The sequence below is a fragment of the Setaria italica genome, chromosome I (genome assembly GCF_000263155.2).
Source record: "Setaria italica strain Yugu1 chromosome I, Setaria_italica_v2.0, whole genome shotgun sequence".
Lineage (NCBI taxonomy): Eukaryota > Viridiplantae > Streptophyta > Magnoliopsida > Poales > Poaceae > Setaria > Setaria italica.
In genome coordinates this window covers 33,014,822-33,031,335 of record NC_028450.1, presented here as the reverse complement: position 1 = coordinate 33,031,335, position 16,514 = coordinate 33,014,822, and the positions used below count along the sequence as shown (strand labels likewise).

General features: G+C 45.8%; 3 protein-coding genes across 3 annotated transcripts; 2 read left to right on the top strand and 1 right to left on the bottom strand.

The window, feature by feature from the left end:
- Nucleotides 1-1,430: 1,430 nt before the first annotated feature.
- LOC101767896 (protein ORANGE, chloroplastic) lies at nucleotides 1,431-4,795 on the top strand. The gene is made up of 8 exons (XM_004953240.4): nucleotides 1,431-1,935; nucleotides 2,336-2,450; nucleotides 3,086-3,202; nucleotides 3,287-3,373; nucleotides 3,479-3,555; nucleotides 3,675-3,802; nucleotides 4,159-4,295; nucleotides 4,438-4,795. The coding sequence occupies exons 1-8, from the start codon at nucleotides 1,706-1,708 to the stop codon at nucleotides 4,513-4,515; spliced, it is 969 nt and encodes a 322-aa protein (XP_004953297.1). The 5' UTR covers nucleotides 1,431-1,705; the 3' UTR covers nucleotides 4,516-4,795.
- Nucleotides 4,796-11,144: 6,349 nt separating this feature from the next.
- LOC101767493 (U6 snRNA phosphodiesterase-like) lies at nucleotides 11,145-13,085 on the top strand. Its single transcript, XM_022825413.1, is given in 7 exon segments — nucleotides 11,145-11,330; nucleotides 11,411-11,494; nucleotides 11,810-12,059; nucleotides 12,221-12,261; nucleotides 12,264-12,316; nucleotides 12,406-12,471; nucleotides 12,848-13,085. Coding segments are annotated over 7 exon segments (849 nt in total). The 5' UTR covers nucleotides 11,145-11,179; the 3' UTR covers nucleotides 13,052-13,085.
- Nucleotides 13,086-14,834: 1,749 nt separating this feature from the next.
- On the bottom strand, nucleotides 14,835-16,472 carry LOC111258002 (SNF2 domain-containing protein CLASSY 3-like). Its single transcript, XM_022828673.1, has 2 exons — nucleotides 15,728-16,472; nucleotides 14,835-15,226 (listed from the first exon to the last, which is right to left on the bottom strand). The coding sequence occupies exons 1-2, from the start codon at nucleotides 16,470-16,472 to the stop codon at nucleotides 15,189-15,191; spliced, it is 783 nt and encodes a 260-aa protein (XP_022684408.1). The 3' UTR covers nucleotides 14,835-15,188.
- Between the last annotated feature and the right edge of the window lie 42 nt (nucleotides 16,473-16,514).

The following is a 16,514-nucleotide window of genomic DNA, read 5'->3' as shown; positions in this document are numbered from 1 at the left end:
TTTAACTTTCTCTCGCTCCACCACGTAACCTGAGACAAACATACTCTCTAGCATCCATTCCTCTACCTCTCCTCCACTCTAGAGCATGCATTGCAAGATTTGAATTGGAGATTATGAGAGATTTCTTTGAGAGAGTTTGTGATAACACTAAGTCCATCTTTTGTGTTTTGAAAACACTACCAAGTTTCGTTCTTTGAATTTGTTACTCTTGGAGTTTTGGACTCATAGGTGGCTATGCGTCACCCTGAAGCATCAAGTTTATGTGGTGTGTCCCGACATTTGTATTGAAGATTTCGTAGCAAAGTATTTTAATCTCGATCTTGAAAGCAATCTAGCTGTATGTGGGCTCCTTAATAGATACGTACCTTTCTTTGTTAGATCTCGTGTCTCCTTTTGTGATCGATGTGTTCTTTATCTTGTTTGAGTTGACATTAGGTTCATAGCCCGATCTACCTGCTGTGAGTAATTTTGAGTGCAAGTGATGAAGAAAAAAAAATTCCAAAGAACTAGGTAGAACACAATGGATTCCATTTTTTTTATATGAACATCTTTTAATTGTTGTGGGACGGCTGTCAAGCATGACTGCATTCCATATCATCGAAATCATATTTTTTTCAACTCCTACTCTACTTAATCTTTTACCTTTTCTCTCTATTTTTTTAAAATTCATTGAAAATATAGAAAAATAATAGTCTCTGTTCGTATCTTTTCCTTGACATACTTACACTTTCGTGAATATTACTAGTTGATTCTAAAATGTTTTTTTACGAATAACACTGTGTAAACGCACAAACATGTACGCATACTCATCCCTACGAATGCATGCACGCAACCTTACCCCTATGGCTACGAGCATCTCCGAAAGACTGAGCCAGCGAATACTCATCCCTACGAATGCATGCACGCAACCTTACCCCTATGGCTACGAGCATCTCCGAAAGACTGAGCCAGCGAATCCTTAAGATTGACGAAGTCACTGTTGGCGTCTCGCTGTCGATGGACATGTCGCCTACCACTGAAGAATATCGCCAGTTAAATCTGGGAATAAATTTAGAAAAAATGCAAGCATCCGTGTTGAATTTGAGAACTCGAATTATCAGTTTAGCTATGGTCAGTCCGATTCTAAAATATTATTTTACCAACATATCTAACTAATTTGGGCGGTACGTTAATTATTAAAAAAGTTTTGGCGGTAAACGTGATAAGCTCTAAGTACCATTCTATATTTAAAACACGGAATGGAGTATATTAATCTTGAAGATAAGAGTGGTGATGCCCATCAGGTGCGGTGGTCAGTGGTCACCGGCTCACCGCCTAGCGGCTCAGTGCTCACTGCTCAGTGGCCGGTGGTCGGACTGGTTGGCCTTTGGAGGCGTGTCCTCCGGCAAGTGCCCCGCCATCAGAATCCCCTGATCCCGGATATTTTTCTTCTCCAATCCCACTCGCCATTTTTCCCCAATAGCAGAAAATACGACTAGAAAAAGAAAACACGAGCTCCACTCGGTGCCGCCACGCTCATCTTCCCCGCTCCACCGATCAGAACTCACAGAGCCACCGCCTCCACCCTCCGATTCGCCGTTGCCGACAAATCCAAGCTGCTATACCCATCTCACGCCCGATCCGTCGCCGTCGAGGTGTCGAATCCTCTATCCACAGGCAGAAAAAAACTAAAATCTACTTTCGAGCGAGGAGCGCGTCGCCGGCGATGCTCTGCTCCGGCCGCATGCTGGCCTGCAGCGGCCTCGGGCCCGGGCGGCTCCGGCCGCCGCGCGCCCACGCAGAGCGGCTGCGCCCGCTGCCGCCCGCACGCAGGTGGCGCGTGGCGGCCTCCGCAGCCGCGTCCGGTGGCTCCCCCGACCTGCCGTCGTCCTCGTCCTCGTCGCCGCCTACCCCACCGTTCGGTGTCGGGGAAGACCAGGCCGCTGGGTCGCCAGGGTAATCATTCTTTCTTGTCAGGAGTTGGTAGTTTTGCTGCTGCTCGTGAGCTGTGACTATGATTGAACCATGCTGTTTTTCGTGGGTGCGATTTGATTGCTGCTGCCGCGAGCACTGCTATGTTTTTTATGACTTACCGATTTAGACTCAGGCTTTTGAATCTCGATTAGTCATGGCTTTGTTGTTTAGCTGTTAGCTCGATCTTCTCGACGACCAAGTGTAATTGAATGCGTCGAAGCAAATTGTGTCTATTTGTTGGATCTAACTGCTGAAATAGTCCTTGAACTCTTGTAGTCTTGTATTGTATGTAGCAATGGCATCCTGGTGTGGTTTTCTGTTGGACGGAGCTATTTTTTGATGGCCGGAGCTAACGTTGAACCCTGCTTGGCCTGGCTTGCAGGTTTTGCATCATTGAGGGGCCTGAGACAGTCCAAGATTTTGCAAAGCTGGATTTGCAGGAGATTCAGGATAACATTAGAAGCCGCCGAAACAAGATTTTCTTGCATATGGAGGAGGTGTGTTAACTTTATCTTCTTTGTCATATACTTACTACTCCATCTAGTAGTAGCTTTGGAAGCTTGGCATCTACGGAATTGTTTGTCAAAAGAGGCAATACTGAATATCATGGTACCATCATAGGCTACGGCTACACGTTTAAGGTGGAAATGGTCACATTCAGAGCTAGGACATGCTAGTCGCGCTTTATTTGAAATTAGTCTCAAGCTTAGTGTAAGTTTGTAACTGGATGCTGTTTGTTATAGCTCATCTTTCTTCTAGGCACCTGTGTTATACTCTCTCCATCCTAAATTATTGGTCGTATTGTTTTTTCTAGATACATAGCTTTTGTTATGCACCTAGATAGATATAGGCCATGGCTAGATACACAGCAAAAACTATGTATCTAACTATGTATCTAGAAAAGCCAAAACGATCTATAATTTGAAATGGAGGGAGTAGTGAACTATCAGAGAACTGGAGACATCCACTGATCTTTGCATGTGCATATCTTGTGAACCTACCTGCACTCTATCAGATTGAGTTCTACTAGTTACATCTTCTAGTGAATTCTGGTTGCAATGTTGCCAAAGGTTGTATCATATGTTTATTTTTGGCATCTTATATCCTTGGTTTTCATTTGTCTTGTTCATAGATTCGCCGGTTGAGAATACAACAAAGAATAAAAAATGCAGAACTCGGAATTTCAGTTGACGAACCTGATCGGGAGCTTCCTGATTTTCCATCATTCATTCCATTCCTGCCTCCCCTGGTATGTATCCATGCCTTTTCTGCATTTGATGCTACTATGCATGGTTGTTTACTTAGGTACCAAAATTTTACTTCGTGTGAACAGAGTGCAGCAAATCTAAAGGTCTACTATGCTACGTGTTTCACCCTCATTGCCGGGATAATGGTGTTTGGTGGTTTTCTTGCACCAATCGTAAGTTCCAAATTCTCAATTTTAGAATCGCCAATGTTGCCTTTATTGTCTATATTGCCATACAAAATGCATAGATTCTTAACAACTTGGTTTGCTCTTGTGCAGCTGGAACTTAAACTCGGTCTAGGCGGAACATCTTATGAAGACTTCATCCGCAGCGTTCATCTGCCCATGCAGTTGAGGTACGACCACTATTCCATCACCCTTTAATCAATTATAAGGAACATCTAACTGGGGAAATTAAGACTGATATGCCACAACTCTAATTGTCTCTCTCTTCTTTTGTCTACCTGTACTGCAGTCAGGTAGATCCCATTGTGGCATCGTTCTCAGGTGGAGCAGTTGGAGTTATCTCCGCCCTAATGGTTGTTGAGATAAACAATGTGAAGCAGCAGGAGCATAAACGGTGCAAATATTGTTTAGGAACCGGTAAGTTTTCCTCACCAAAACTTTTTCGTGCCCATATAACTTTAACACAGTTTCTAGGGAAGATTGCATATGCCACTAAGCTTTGGCAGCTCCACAGTCCAATAAGATTATCTATCGTTGCCTGAAGCTCACATGAGGTCTGAAATGGATTGTTTTTAGTTCATTGATGTGAAGTTTTAGTGCAGTTGAAAGATGTAGACACTTGGATGATAATATTAGGATGATTTTGAAGGGCCTGCATCAGAAACCTTTTGTGCATTATTTACCAAAAATATACTTTTCATAGCTATATAATGTCTGTAAGCTGAATTTACTGTTTGTTTAGCTATTGAGAGTTCCATGTTCGTGGCTTGTAGGATACCTGGCCTGTGCCCGCTGTTCAAGCACAGGCGCCCTTGTGCTCACAGAGCCGGTTTCAACGTTCAGTGATGGCGATCAGCCTTTATCCGCTCCAAGGACAGAGAGATGCCCGAATTGCTCAGGTGCGGGAAAGGTAAGTTGGTCTCTTACACCCTGATCCAATTCTTTTTCTCAAACATGTAGTAGAGCCACATATCTTTGTACGAAGAAGAAGACGTTGATCCAATTCTCAGTGCTGATTCTGACCGCAAATCAATCTCTTGTGAAAATTTCAGGTGATGTGCCCGACATGCCTCTGCACTGGGATGGCAATGGCAAGCGAGCATGACCCCCGGATCGATCCCTTCATTTGAGGCACGCCTTAGTCCAGGAACTCTTGTACCGTGTGGAAGCTGCTTGTAGATAATAGCACCGACAATTGAATCACGTATAGGCCGGATCTGAATCGACTGCTGGCACGCGTAGCACCACGCCCATACTCGGTCCTTGTACGGTAGTCGGTACGAATAGGATGAACTGAAGAATGCAGAGAGGTGTCCAAAAGGAATAAATTGTGTTTGTATAGCACTAGAATTTGTATGGTTTATCAACGCTAATGATTCAATCTCACGAATGGATTCGGTTACGCATGTAGTAGTACGTGTTTACAGCCTCAATGTGATGGCCGATGCCATTGATGCGCTCTTGAGCTGGTGTTTCAGCGAAGCTCCGTTTGAACTCGTGCATGCTGCTTTGTAGCTAGTCCTTCGTTAAATTCCGAAAAGCTTGCCAGCTGAGTCACAAATCCTGCGAATTTGAGTCCCATATTCTGAAATTTTGTCTTCCGGTCTTCCCAGTTCAACCAAACACAGGTCAAGAGGTTCAGCCGGCTCCGGTCTTCCCATTCCAACAAAAAACACTGGTCAAGTGGTTCAGCTCCCCACGGCACACGCCTGGAGCCGGTCTACAGGGAGCGGGACCGCTCCCCACGGCGCCACCAGGGAGGCTATCATCAGGGTGGCCGCCGCAGGGACGCCTCCCCGCCAGCCGCTGTTGCCAGGCTCCCAGAGTCGATGATCTGAAGGCCCGGCGCACGGCTGAACTGCAATTCCTTTTCAGGGCATAGGCGGCCTCCATTCAAGATGTGGTGAATAACTTATTGAAGCATCACTCTGTGCAGCTGAATCATGATCTCGTCGTGCCGGCGGTGGAGGACTACATCCTCAAGGCGACGGCCCTGGCGGATCGGCTCGGCATCGATGAACTGTCCCCGCTGCCGGGGCGGGGGAATGAAGTCCTGTCCGCTTCAACAGAGGCGATCGAGGCTCTGGACGGCGGCCACGCCAAGGGCCGCGACACCACCGGACATCCCGGTGACCGCCGCCTTCGGGCGGCTCAAGCACTCCCTCCAGGTGCCGCTGCCGGTAGCGACCAACATCGACCAGGTGGCGGTGGCACTCGACAGGACGCACGTCATGGCTGCGCTGGCCCCTGAGGAGCACACTCCTATCGGCTCCCTAGGGTTCCCGGCCTCGCCGCGCTCGCCAGGCGCCTGCCGGGCGCCGCCTCAAGTGATCCACCACGCAGGGAACCCTCCCAGCAGGGCGACACGACGACCAAGCAGGGCAACCCCGGCTGGTCGTGCAGGAGACAGCCATGGGGCTGGACGTCTTCTTCGCCACGCCCCCTCCGCCGCTGATCGACGAGCCGGAAGGACCGCGCCGGGCCCAACCTCGACGCCGCAGAACCTACGACATGTCCAAGGTCCTGCGCAGCGCCCACCTGACCAAGAAGCCGGCCATTCCGGCTATGAAGAAGGCCCAAATCAACCTGTGCCGGCAACTGGGCCTCACCGACGACGAGCGCAAGCCGATCGAGCAGGTGCTGATCGACTACATCACCATGTACAGCGGGCCGCTGCCCCGCAGGTCATCGACGCGCTCTCCACGTTCTTCGGCATCCACGACGAACTCACCACCCAGCTGGACGAGGTAATGATGCAGCTGGCGGGTGTCGGGATCGACGACATCAATGCAGGATTCGCCGATGATGATGTATGATTGCCCGATGCTGCTGCCCCTGTTCCACAGGCGACCCAACAACTCGCCTATGTATCACAACCACTGCGTTCTTTTCTTCTGCTGCTTGCTTGAGACTTTGCTTGTTGCTGTTGTTGCTGAACTTCAATATGTGTGGCTGCTTGAACTTCATGTCATCTTCGTCAACTGCTTCTGCATCCCGGCTGCTGGGGCGGCGGCCTCTACTTGCTGCGACGCAAATCTGTTAAATGACAACTCCAAACCTCGAGGTTATCTGCTGGAATGTGAGAGGGCTTAACAGCCCAGCCCGTTGCATAACTGTACATGAGATGATGACAGAGACCTTCTGTCACCTCGCCTGCTTCCAGGAAACAAAATTGGCTTCCATTGACGGCGCAATGGCCTCCTTTCTAGGAGGATACAAACACAACTGCTTCACCCATAAGCCTGCAGAGGGAACGAGAGGAGGCATCCTGTTGCTATGGAATGATAACCATGTCGAACTCCAGAACATTAGCATTCGTCGGTTCGCCATCACGGCCACAGCAGTTTTAAAGGAGTGCGGCACCACCTTCCTCGTCACGGGCGTGTACGGCCCGGCACGAGACAACCGCAAGCAAGGTTCCTGAGAGAGCTGAGGCGCACCAAACCGAGCGGCGACACCAAGTGGTTGGTCTTAGGCGACTTCAACCTGATTTACCGCGCACGAGACAAGAACAACCGAAACCTAAACCTGCATAGAATGCGACAATTTCGAGCGGCACTGTCCTTCTGTGAATTACGCGAAATCCACCTTCAAAACCGCAAGTTCACATGGAGCAATGAGAGGCAGCTAGACAGAGTGTTCTGCAAGGAACATTGGGATCTTGCCTTCGAGCACCACGGCCTACAAGCTCTGGTCGCTTCCCTCTCCGACCACTGCCCTCTGCTACTGTCCAAACTGATGAGCCCCCGGCGGCCGCGGCCTTTCCGCTTCGAAAATTTCTTTTCTGGACAAAGATCCCAGGGTTCATGGACGAAGTTCGGTCGGTCTGGCAGCGGCCATCGCTACACACTCAACCCATCCGTAGGGATGAAAACAGTCGGGATATATCCCGAACCGACCGCTTTCGTTTTCTATGATTTCATTTTCGACCGTTCCCATTTTTAGCAAAATATAAAAGTTGTCATATTCAACTAATTTTAATGTCATTCTTTACAAAACCAGTTTTGTAGTAGTTTATTTTCATAAATGTGGAAAAATCCCGATCGTCCCGTTTTCATTTTCTACGTTATGATTTCGTTCCAACCATTTTCAACCGTTTTCATGCCTCCTCCACCACAAGCTGGGAGAAACGGCTAAGCATTTGAGGAAATGGAGTCAATCAATCCTTTCTGACGCCAAGATGAAACTGCACATGGTCCTAGAGGTGATCCACCGCCTTGACATTGCTCAAGGGGACATGAAGCTCTTCACTCTGGAGTTCCTCTTGTGGAAAGGGCTTAAAAGGAGGGTGATGGGGCTGGCTATTATCGAGAGGGCGAGGAAATGGCTGGCGTCAAGAATCACCAACCTACGCGAGGGGGACGCGAACACGAGATTCTTCCACCCCAAGGTCAATGCGCGAAGAAGAAAAAACAGCATTCACTGGCTACAGAAAGAGGCCGGCTGTGCCACCTCCCATGATGACAAGGCTGCATTAGTAAATGATTACTTCTCCTCCATCATGGGCACTCCATCGCCACGGACGCGGGACTTCAACTGGGAAACCATAAACATTCAGCGCTACAACCTCGAACATCTGGCTGCCTTGTTCTCTGACGATGAGATCCTAAGGGCAATCTCCCTCACGCCTTCGAACAAGGCACCAAGTCCAGACGGATACACGGCAAACTTCTTCAAATCCTATTGGGAGATTATTCGAGGAGAACTTGTCACAGCTCTCAACACCATCCACGACCTGAGATGTCTCAATATGGACCTGCTCAACTCTGTGAACATAGTGTTAATCCCAAAGAAAGATGGGGCGGACAAGATCACTGACTATAGGCCGATCAGCCTAATTCATAGTGTGGCTAAATTATTTGCCAAGACTTGGCACTATGCTTGGCGCCGACAATGAATGAGACCATCTCCAAAAGCCAGAGCGCATTCATCAAAGGACGCAACATCCACGATAACTTCATCTATGTACGCAACATGGCAAAGCGCTATCACATAAACAAAACCCCAATGCTACTCATCAAGTTGGATATCTCGAAAGCTTTTGATTCCGTGCGGTGGGACTACTTGCTGTCCTTAATTCAACAAATGGGATTCCCGGCCCAATGGAGGAATTGGGTAGCTGCGACTTTCTCTACTGCTACATCGCAAGTCCTGCTGAATGGGGTGCTAGGGCCACCAATCACTCACGGTTGCGGGCTCCGGCAAGGCGACCTGCTCTCATCGCTCCTTTTCATCCTCGTCATTGATTTGCTACAACGGCTTCTCAGCCTGGCCACTGCCGCTGACTTTCTCAGTAGGGTGTCAAGGGACAGAACCAGACTGCGTGTCTCCATGTACGCGGACTACGCCATCATCTTCCTAAAACCGGCAAAGCATGAAGTGGAAGCGCTCAAATCCCTCCTGCATTTGTTCGGGGAAGTAACAGGCCTGAAGACAAACATGCACAAAACATCGGTGGTGCCAATTCGCTACGAGCAGATCGACCTCGACGAAGTGTTTGCCGGCTTCCCTGCCGTCAGAGTGCACTTCCCAATCAAATACCTTGGGCTCCCGCTAGTTGTCCAGCGGTTACGGAAAGTCGACTTCCAGCCCTTCGCGGACAAAGCTGCAACAAAGTTGTCGGGCTAGTGGGGGTTGCAACGTGATGCAGGCAAGACGGGTAACGCTCATGAAATCAATTCTATCCTTAGAGCCCGTCTACCTACCTACGGCCTTGAGCACTACGAAAGAGGTCCTCGAATCAGTTGATAATTACATGAAAAAGTTCCTATGGACAGGTGATGCGAACATCTTTGGGGGAAATGTAAGGTTAATTGGCCGACTGTCGCTCGACCAACGGAATTGGGTGGTGCTGGCCTATTGGATCTTGAAAAGTTTGCAAGGGCTCTCAAATTGCGATTGCTTTGGCAGGAATGGACGGTGCAGAAAAGCCTTGGGTTGGCTTGGGCACGCCGTGCTACGAGACAGACAAGCTACTATTCGCAGCGTCCACGGAAATCCAAATCGGGAATGGAGCCGAAATCTCATTCTAGCACTCGGGCTGGGTGGCAGGCCGTCAGCCCAAGGACATTGTGCCGGATGTCTTTGCTATCTCCAAGCAGAAAAACAGATGCCTACGGGATGCTCTCACAGGCAATCAATGGATTAGGGATATCAATACCAACTCGAACATCACTGTCACCCACATCCAACAGTTTGTAGAGCTCTGGGGCGTCACCCAAAATGTTCAGCTAGACCCTAACTCTGCGGAAACCATTAGATGGAGATGGACCGCTTCGGGAGAGTACTCCGCGTCCTCGACCTACTAGGCTCAGTTCGCTGGGTCGATCAAAACGAAGCTCAAACTGCTCATTTGGAAGCCGTGGATGCCGCAAAAATGTAAGTTCTTTGCGTGGCTGGTGACCAAGAATAGAGTATGGACCTCAGACAGATTGGCGGCTAGAGGATGGCCGAGGAATGTTGTATGCCCGCTCTGTCGTCACAAACCGGAAACGGCACACCACCTACTGGTCATATGCCGGTACACGGCGAGGTTGTGGAGTCTCATTAGTGCGTGGATCCCCTACCCGCAACTCAACGTGGCAAGCTGGCAAGCCACCCAATCGGTCCGCGACTGGTGGTTTCAGATGGGCCATCAGCAAGGTGTGTCCAGGAAGGCGCTCAGATCACTGCTCCTTTTAGTCAACTGGGAGGTCTGGAAGGAGAGAAACGCGTGAACTTTCGCTAGGAAAGAATTATCCCCAGAGGCATTGCTGCGCAAAATCAAAGAGGAAGCAAGAGCTTAGGGCTTGGTCGGTGCTCGGCACCTGACAACGCTAATTGACAACCCTTAATGTATCGTCGTTCTTTTGATTTCATTTTTTCGCCTCTCCTTTTCTTGTACAAGGCCAACTTTGGCTGACTTTTTGACTCTCCTGCTTTATTAATAAAAGGTAAAATAGCATCTTAGTCCCTCAACTTTGCCTAAGGATTCTCAACTTTCAAATCGACCAATCTAGTCCCTCAACTTTTTTTAGTCAAACTCGTCCTTTGTGCTGGTGTGGTGCTACATGCTGCCATGAGAATAATGCAAATAGTCATTTTTGCCCTTAGCTTCTTCCCCTTCTTAATTTCCATAATTATGCTGCTACCATCAATCAATCATAGGATGCATCGATCCATGGTTTCATCTGCTGGCTTGTATTGTCTCTCGTAGGTGTTGAAGTATCCTTTTATTTTAACTCTCTGAGCGTCCGTGATACAATGCAATGCATGGCCCAATAAAATTCTACGTTCCAAATTAAACACGGTTGTGATGTACAACTTCCAAATACATGCATGCTACTACACTGATTTGCTTGCAGCAGCCAAATATTGGTTTTAAAGTAATTAACAGGAAATTGCTGAGAAAGATGGTGCGCATCCAACAAAAAGTTGAGGAAAGAAGAAGCCAAGGGTAAAACGGACTTTTTATGTTAGTCTCATGCAAATATGGAGCACCACATCAACACATTGGACAAGTTTGACTTAAAAATAAAAGTAAATGTTGAGGGGGCAAAATGGACTTTTCATGTTAGTCTTAGGCAAATATGGAGCACCACATCAACACAAAGGAGGATAAGTTTAATTTAAAAATAAAAATAAATATTAAGGGACGAACTTGACCATCGGATAAAGTTGAATGACAAAATGACTATTTTACGTTAATAGAAACGGCACAAACACTGTTCGCAAATAGTTCCTGCCTTCTCCAATTAGAACGCGATCCCCGACCCGACCAGGAAGCCGTTGGTGTGGGTTCCATCCCAGGCACCGATGGACACGCTCATGGCGAACTACGCGTCCGACTCCGACTCTGACGGCGGCGAGCCGGCGGCCGCCCCCGCCGGGGCCCCGGAGGTTCCAGAAGCCTCGGCCTTGCTCCCTCCACCTCCCCTCGACCTCCTCCAGCCCCCCAACTTCGTAGGCATGGTTCCTCGCGCCCCCTTCTCTTCGAACCTTTGCTGCTGATTCGCTGACGGTATCTGGGGATCATACCTGTTGCAGATTACTCGGCGATGGCGCAGGGGAGTCGTGTCCGGAGCTTCCCACATGTGGAAGGCAACTACGCTGTACATGTCTATATCCCTGGTATGCGCTTTTGCTCTTTGGCCGCGCTACAAGTGCTGTCGTCCTTTGATGCGATGAATGTGCAATAAGATATATAAGATCAAATTTATAGGATGAATGAGGTAACATATTTTGTTACTGAGACGTCTAGGACAACATTACAATTACAACAGGGAGGTCTGCTATTAGTCACACAGTTTGGCTCAAAATTGTGCTCATCATATGGTACAACTGCCGCAACGTTTACTGAACGCACTTGTAGAGCTAGGATTGCAACCTTCATTTTTAAAATCTAGAAACTGCTCCTCGCTAATACATAAGCTTTGTCCTATGCAGTTGTCATACCTTCAGATGCAAAGAAACAGCTAGCCCTTGCTATGAAAAGAGCTGCATCTCTTGTTCCGGATCTTTATGCTGTTGATGCAGACTATGCACTTTCTGAATTGTGCAAGGATGAACAGAAGCTTGAGAAAGTGCTTTTGAGCAGGGAGTTTCATGTAAGCTTAGGAAGACCTGTTGCAGTTCAGGTGCATCAAATTGACTCCTTCGTTGCAATGCTTTGCCAAAAGTTCCAGTCGCAACAACGGTTTGTCATCTCTAAGAACTTTGCTGCTTAGTGACTAATAGCTTGTCCCTTCTGTGGATAATCTCCTGTGCAGAATTATGGTTGCACTTGCACAGTATTCTTTTTTGTGCTTATTTGTCTCATTGTCACTTATGGAGATGCTTTATACATTTGGAATGAAGGTACTGGATGGAGTTCAATAAGTGGGAGCACTTTGTCAATGACGATGTACGCGGTCATTTCTTTCATTAGAAGTTACAAGAACTGGTTTGCCAGAGGTATTTACAGTATATATTAGTACCATCTTGTGTTTATATGCATAATGCCTCAATGTATCATTGCTCACTACCCTCAATTTTCTTTGCAGATAAGTAAGCAGATACTTATGGTAGATGAAGTATATCGATTACATGGTCTTCCTGAGTTTTACAAGGTAATGGATGTAAGTTATGCGTTTTTTGAGTGTTTAGGATGAGTGATAAGATAATATGGAACATGCAGCTTTCCTTGATTTCACATAATTTCATACGAACAGATAAATCTAGCACCTTGCTTCAAAAGAAAGATTCAATTGCCAATTCATCCCTACGGTGGAATTGTCTGAAATTTACCTAAGGCTAATGGCAATGGAAAAATGAAGCTGGTGCTTTTTATATGTATACTAATAGTAGTTACTTTGAAATATCAGTAATGAAGAAGTAATCAGGAATCTCTCTGAGACTAAAATGACTAGAACTTTATATTAACAGTTCTAATTTTGTCACCAAATTTAAACAAAATTATTTAATTATCATTTGATCATTTGGCAGAATCCACGGCCACATATTTCTTTGGTGTGGGCATTGGGTGATATCAGCAGCAAACTGAAGCAGACAATAAAGGACATTGAAAAATATCAGAGCAGTCAGAGCAGTATGAGCTCATTGCAAAAGTGTAATGTTCGATGCAAGTTCAGTCGTGTAGTCTGTAAAGTAGGTAAGAAGGTGTACGATATCTGTAATGTTGCAGACTGAAACACACATGAATTACAATTTATAAAGCTCTGAGCTACTGACCTCTGTTAGTTTGGGTCAATTCTTGTGATTGGAACAGTGAAATATAAAGTTATGTTTCAGCACATTGCCATTACTGTTAAGTTTCTCATCCAACTTACACATTGATCACAATGATAGAGCTCTATTAGAATCTGGTAAAATGGTTTTAGCTATGGTACAAAAAAGACCAAACTGTGTAATTCTTCTACCTTTCTTAGCTTTCCCCAACTAGAATTCCTTCTATAGCACCCACTTCTGCTGAGTTCACCTAAGCAAATACAAATGGTTATAATATCTGATCATCCCAAGGTTGCAGCTTTGAGATTTGCATATGGTCTTGATCTGCCAAAAAAAATACATATCACATACTTCTGAAGGTCCTTGTTCACCTTCATCCACTTGAGGCCTTGCTTATTCTGGGCCATTGGCATTTGGGGTTTACACAAAGATGCCAACAGAGCCCTGGGGCTGGGGAAGCCCGACATGTTTTAGCCAATTACCTTTACCCACTCAAAACAGCTAATGATCACACTACTAAATGAACAAAGAAATCCAGAATAGGTTCACTGGCGCTGTTGAACAATTTTCTGCAAGAAATTCAGGTTTTGGTTGCCCTAGGGATGGTTCCATGCAGAAAGTCTTGCAGATTCTGCAGTATTCCAATTGACTGAGAAAGGTAGTATGCTTAGTTTGAGGTTTACATTATGATTAAGCGAAATAAGTTACACCAAGTCAAGTAAATGGTAAAAGAAGTATTTGTTCTTGTAAAAGAAATATTTGTTCTTGCACATTTTTAAGAAGTGTTTGTTCTTGTAAAATTTTTAGTTTGCTGACAGTCCATTGGGAGTCTCTGCTTTCTCCTGTAGCTGCCAGCTTGTTGATTCAGAGAAAAGATGCGTTCGTTCTAGAGCGGGAGCTCAAAAAAATGGTCATCCTATCAAGTCGGCCAAATAGCCAACCTCTCTGGAGACTGCAGTTGCCACAATTTTTGATGGAAATGGGTTTTGGTTAAAAGCAGTCACCTTCACCCAATTATTTGCAAAGGCTCCGTCACTCTTAACTGAGGAGGTGCTGAAGGGAGCCCATGGGTCATCCCCCAACCCTGTCATTCAAAACACGTCAGGTAGATATGCACTAGACAACTTAGCTCTCTGAATCTGCTTCCTTGACTGTTCCTAACGATGGCCATGCATGTGGTTGTGGCAGCCTGTGACTTAATCAATGCTACAAATGCTCAATAGTTGATGTCCACGAAAGAGCAATTCAGGCAAATTAATTTGGCAAATGGAACAGGCAAAGGAGACAGGCTAATTCTTATTGTCGGATATTAAACAGCAGTTACCTGCCCCATCGCAATTAACTGAAGATATTTGGCCACCCCAGTCTGGCTGAGGTCTATGGCACTTTGTATACTCTAATTCATAGCTAAATGAAAGGCATTACTCATGCCAATATCTCAACAAAAGGGTAACCATTGAGTGCAGCCTTACTTATGAAGACCTTGATCTGGTTCAACTTAGCTCTAATCTTGCCCGTACATTGTAGGCTCTACATTTCGAAAGCTTTTTCACATGATCAATCTTCACGCTATCTCTTGCCCACATGCCATATATTCTACCCCATATGTTAGTTTCGAATTTTGTGCTCAATTGATATAAGAATTTTCAAGTAAGTGGCATGTGATTGTAAAGTTTCGTTACATACCAAATCATAAAAATCAAACTAACACATATTAGCATCATCCAGACCTGTAAAAGAAATGCAAGAAGTATTAAAACTACAGAGGGTACTGCTTGTTAAGTAGACATTGAAAATGACCAGCTAGCATAGCTGTGTTCTATGCATATCAGATTCATCAATGCACCAAATGGAAAATTAGAACAAAGGAAATTGCAAACAATCCAGTACAAGAGCGATTCAATCAACATAATCCATTTCGCAGGTTTAGCCACAGATCTAATGGTGCTGTGTCATGATAAACTTCTAGGTCATCCCTTTTGACTCAGCCTGGAACACTGGTAGAAATCCATCAAATTTCCCTGGTAGCAACAGCATCTCAATAGTCCGTCATCTGCTTTAGTGTCTTCATCATTTTCTTCCATCCTGTTTCATATTATTAGGCATGTGCACATGTAGTGTTCTTCTCCGTCTCTCCTGCATCCACATAAAAGAAGACAATATCATCATAACTGGTACTTTTGAAACAATTAAAATTAAGGTTTCCAAAGTACTCCAATAAATATGGAATGATGTAGAGAAGATTACTAGTCGTCTATATCACCAATATGCCTCTGTACTGCACGTAGTTATCAATAAAAGAACACTAAAGGATGAACGGGGAACACATAAACAGCATAGAACATTATCTTTTTTTTTCGTGAATACGCAGGAGAGCTGCATATTTTTGTATTAAGAAGAAATTTTTTTTTATACACCGGGGGCCTTTCCGGGCGCACGCACACGGGTTTAGGCATGTTTTAGCTTATATTACACCACCACAACGACAACACAAATGGCACAGAAAGGCCGAAATCAGAAATGCTGATCTAAAAACATAGAACATTATCAAAATGTAAGGCAAATAACAAGACGTGCACAAAAATCAGAATCTATTGCACAAACAATTAGATTGCAAATCCCAGAAGCTTCACTTACCAGGTGAACCATCAGTTTGATTATCAATGTAAATCTTTACAAACAATTTTTTGAGGTCTTCACGTGCAGTCATTTCTTCCAAAATCCTATCATTGAGTGTTAGTTCTGGTGGCAAGTCTCCATGCTCCACTTCTTTTGAAAAGAGCAATTTAGACATGTGCTCCTTCTTAGCTTGCCTGTCATATTTGCTCTTCTCTGCTGTGCCTTCTGCAATTAGATTGTACGTGTACACAATCTTCTCCTGACCGATTCTGTAAGCTCGGCCGATGGCTTGCCTTCCAACTGAAGGGTTCCACACAACATCAAGTAGAACCACACGTGATGCCCCAATAAGCGTAATGCCTTCACAGCATGCCTTGGTTGATGCAAGCATTACCTTGGCCTTGCTTTTCATGTTATTAAAAGTTTCCATCATGGTTTGGCGATTTTTAACCAGGACATTTCCACTCATTAGCAGGATCTCTTTGCCTTCAGCCCAATTGAACCTTGCTTTCAGCTGCTCCATGATCAAGGACAATGGATCAAGATATTGGCTGAATACTAGTACCCGCTCATTTAATGCTTCACAAAGATTGACAATTTCCAAAACAAACCTCGTCTTAACCCCTTCCGATGGAGAGGATCGTAAACTCTCTAGCTTAGGCTTGTCAACCATAGACTCCTCTTTCTCAGACAATTTTGCTCTGGCAATGAGGGATGGATGTATTGATGCAAGTGAGATCTTGTATTCCGCATCAAGACCCATTGCTATAGTCTTCTCCATACTTGTGATGACTTCTTCTGATAA